Below are 3,982 nucleotides of genomic sequence, written 5' to 3' on the forward strand. Positions count from 1 at the left end.
TTGTGCTCAACATCTGCTACTTTCTTTTGCATGTCAAAATCAAGAAGAGAAGGAAGAGCCATCCAAATTGGATTCTGTTTCCGATCAACACCAACATCTACAAACTCCTTAACACTTTACATACAACACAGAGATGGACTGAATCAAATGAAATAGGTCCTCAGTATCTACGAATTAACCTGCAACCCTATCTATCCCCTTATTATTATTTTTTTTCCATTAGCACAACAAATGAATATACATTAACACAACAAATGGTGGCAACTAGGAAGCACAAGCAGTCAAGTTTTTTGAACCCATGTTGTCTCTGTGTATTTTTACATTGCGAAACCATTACCCTTTTGACAACCTGGGAGGTAGCTAATTACAAATACAAAGGGATCGGTAACTGCGGCGGTTTGGGCAGCCGCTTCTGCTTCTCCTCCAATTCCACGGTGACAACAACGTTGTCTGGCCTTGAAGGCTGGCACGGGCACGGCATGGCTATGAACTTGGGCACCTCATCCCCCGGCATCAACACTGGCAAGCTCGGTCCCCTGTTCTGCCGCAATTCCTAACGAAAACAAAAACTGTCAGAAAAAAGACAAAAAAAAAAAAAAAACATAGTTTGGTGAGAGGATAAATAGATAGGTACCGTGGATGGTTTAGATTTGGTGGAATCGGAATGCATTTGGGGATCGGAATGAGAGAAAGATTGACGGAGGGAACGGATCCTGTCCCAGTGGTAGCAGCAAGAGAGGACGCCACTGAGGGTGAAGATGATGATCAAGAGAAGGGCAGTGCCCAAGGGGAAGCCAAGGGACGGTCGAGATGCGTCGACATGCGGCGGCGAGATATCCGGGCTTTCCATGATGCGGTGATGATGTGGCTCCCACTCTCATGTGCGTGAGGAAGAGAATAGAAGGGAAGAGAAGAAGAGGGTTGTGTTGTTGTGTGAGGTGAATGTGAAGAGGGTGGTGGTATATAAAGAGGAAGAAGAATGGAAGGGAGGCAAATTGAAGTTGGTAACTCAGGAGTGAAGTCATGTTGAGTCTTGCCCATAGTACGGAATGATTGTGGGGACCACTATTGTTTTGGTGTTTTATTTAGGTTCTTGTTCGGTGGTTGTTACAAAAACATTACGCGTTTCAGTCAAGTGAGCCGCGACGCCCCGATAATGTACTGTAGTTTTTCTTTTCTTACTCCCCAATTTTCTTTACCAAAAACTAACCTATTATTAACATATATGTTATCAATGTATGTAAAATTTTTAAATTCTTCTGATAATTTAGAAGTAAAAGTAGATGATGTCATTAATGTTAATAATTTATATTTAATTGAATATTTAAAAGTAGTGTCAAATATTTAAATAATAGAAAGTGGTCAAGTTGAAGGAATAAATGGGGAAATGACAAGTTTAGTATTTACTCAAGAAATTTTAATTAATTTTTTTATTGAACCAAATGAGGAAAATTGTTGGTTTCATTATTTCATTTTTTTTTTCTTCATAAACTAAATAAAGTTGAGATAAAGTTAGGTACTTTGCATTAAATGGGAGTTTAACACTTTCAATACATAAATGTAGAAGCAATGAGAGTGTTTGACTGATATTGAATGAGTTATAGTTTAGTGGTTACCGAGATACACACTTGGTTCTTTTTTTTCTTTTTACATTTTTGTGTTGTTGACAACAATTTGTATGGTTGATTTTAATGAAATGAAAACGGAAACTTTACTAGAAGAAAATATTACATTCCCTACTTTATATTATGCATGCAATAAATATTTAATTTCCTATTAAAACTAGTGTAAAAATGTTATGTTTTAAATCGTTAAACCCGACGTTAACATTTGTATTCTAATTTATAATTAAATACGAATGGTTTCTTTTGATTTGTATTTACCTGGTCAAAAATATTAGATGCTATCAATTATTTAAAATCAATACCTTTAGCAGTGCACTTGTTTGTGTGACCTTTTAAGTTTATACCAAAATCGCTTATAAATATAATAATAAAATAAGATTTTAATTTTTGCATTGTAAGAAACACATATGTTTATATATAATTAAACTTTAGAATAATAAATATTTTTAAATATTTATGTTAAATAAGTTATATTTTTTGCAAATATTAATAATTTATTTTAATAAATATTGAAATTTAATTCAGAAGTAAAAAAAAAAAATTAGAAGTGATTGATGGATAGATAAGAAATTAATTCGTATAATTGTTTCTCTTATTTAGTTATTACTTGTTTAATGATTCAGCAGATATTAAGTTATAAAAGATACATTAGATACATATTAATTAAAAGCGTATTTGGGTTTTGAATTTATATATTCGAAACTAATTTTGGATAGTCAATTACAACTTGGTAAAGAATTAAATTAATAAAAAAAGGTATAAGATAATATAACATGTGCATATTAGGAAAGTGAAGTCCACTACTTTATAAGAGAAAAAAAATATTTAAATGAAAGTAAATATGTGAGGGAGTGAAGGTGTAAGGAAGAACATAGTCTTACACATCTATTTTCAGGGTTTCCTACATGTCATTCATCTATATCCTAATATAATTATATATTAATATTCGAGTGCAAATGAGTAGGCAACGGATAATGTATAATGTGTTAAAGTTCGGATTGAATGTATGATGTCAAGTCTAGTTTTTTGTTGATGGTTCATAGGTATATATACGTAATATTCCATCGGGGGTTAGAAATTCATGTATGAGTCTAAATTCTACGTTAGCTAAAAATAAAAAAATAAAACACTATATAAAGATAAAAATACATAAATTTATTATCTTAAGATTTTAAGTTGAGAGTAGTGTTAATATTTTGATTGAATTCAAGTATTATTATTATTATTCTGGCGAGATATTATGTATAAAATGATAAGATAAGAAGAGATGAATATTATCTTTCCTTGAATGAAAACTATACATTTTTTTACTTTAATGAGTAGTGTCCATGCATGACAGTTGGACACATTAAATATAGTGATACATAGATTAGATAAGATTGAATATTAACAGTAAAAATAATTTAAGATATTGATTTGGAGTTGTATCCAGAGCCAGTTGGAAACATTGAAAATATATATTGACTACATAAGAATAATTTATATGTTTGACTATTAGATTAAAAATGATAGTAAAGAGTAATGTTTTTGCGTGGAGTGCAGGTGATTAAGATTGTGGAGTAAGATGGATATAGGTCCATAAGTGGAGGAGGGGAAATAGTATAGAATGAGATTATTTATTGAAGATTGAATATTGAAATGGAAAAAACTTTGACCAAAATAATAAAAAAGAAAGATAAGGTAATATATGCGGCTATTCGAATGCATGAAAGGCTGCGTGCTTATGGCCATAAATGTCTTCCACCATTTGTGTCTGTGCCCTACTGCATGCCGTTTAACTTTTATAATTTATACTCCATTTTCTAAATATATAAACTTATTTAATTTCTCACTTTATTAGATTTTTAATTAAATTTATACTCGTTATTTCAAAATGTTATAACATTTTCATGTGATTTTGTGTTGTGAGTGTAAAACCACGACTCAGTGACACCTATCTTTCTTCATAGACTAATAGACACGTATGTTTGCACTCCTGATTCTCAACAGAGAACATTATCACTACAGTAATAAATTTTGATAGGTAACTGTCCCAACCAATAATTGTGAAAGGGAAAGGGTAAGACTCTATTGAAACATCACTAAATAATTTAAAAGTGAACATTTCTTCTTTATCTTTTAATTTCATGTTTAATTACATTTTCTCACCTTATTTGATTTGAGGTAGAAGAATCATGTAAAACCATACTCTTCTGATCTAGTTATATTTAACTAAGTTTTCTTTTACCTCATTGACTCGAGCTTAAGAAGTTTAACCTATGAAGTTCTTTAGTTATCGTGAGAAATATAAAAACATATATCAGACAAAGATCACCGATGCTATGTATGTCTTAGGATGTTGGAAGTAGAAGTAAATA

The 3,982-nt window shown here is 31.2% G+C and overlaps 1 protein-coding gene across 1 annotated transcript; it reads right to left on the reverse strand.

Moving 5' to 3' along the window:
- Positions 1–948, reverse strand: LOC114176608 (uncharacterized protein At5g65660-like). The gene is made up of 2 exons (XM_028061694.2): positions 635–948; positions 1–553 (listed from the first exon to the last, which is right to left on the reverse strand). The coding sequence occupies exons 1-2, from the start codon at positions 848–850 to the stop codon at positions 365–367; spliced, it is 405 nt and encodes a 134-aa protein (XP_027917495.2). The 5' UTR covers positions 851–948; the 3' UTR covers positions 1–364.
- Positions 949–3,982: the final 3,034 nt, after the last annotated feature.

This window comes from Vigna unguiculata, chromosome 3 (genome assembly GCF_037176805.1).
Source record: "Vigna unguiculata cultivar grain cowpea cultivar isolate G323 ecotype 2 chromosome 3, ASM3717680v1, whole genome shotgun sequence".
In the NCBI taxonomy this organism is placed as follows: Eukaryota; Viridiplantae; Streptophyta; class Magnoliopsida; order Fabales; family Fabaceae; genus Vigna; species Vigna unguiculata.

Bases quoted from the DNA above. Each gene is read 5' to 3' on its own strand.
- LOC114176608 (XM_028061694.2), bottom strand. From the start codon at position 850: ATGGAAAGCCCGGATATCTCGCCGCCGCATGTCGACGCATCTCGACCG. The intron at 554-634 runs GTACCTATCTAT...TGTTTTCGTTAG, and splicing joins CCAAATCTAAACCATCCACG to GAATTGCGGCAGAACAGGGG.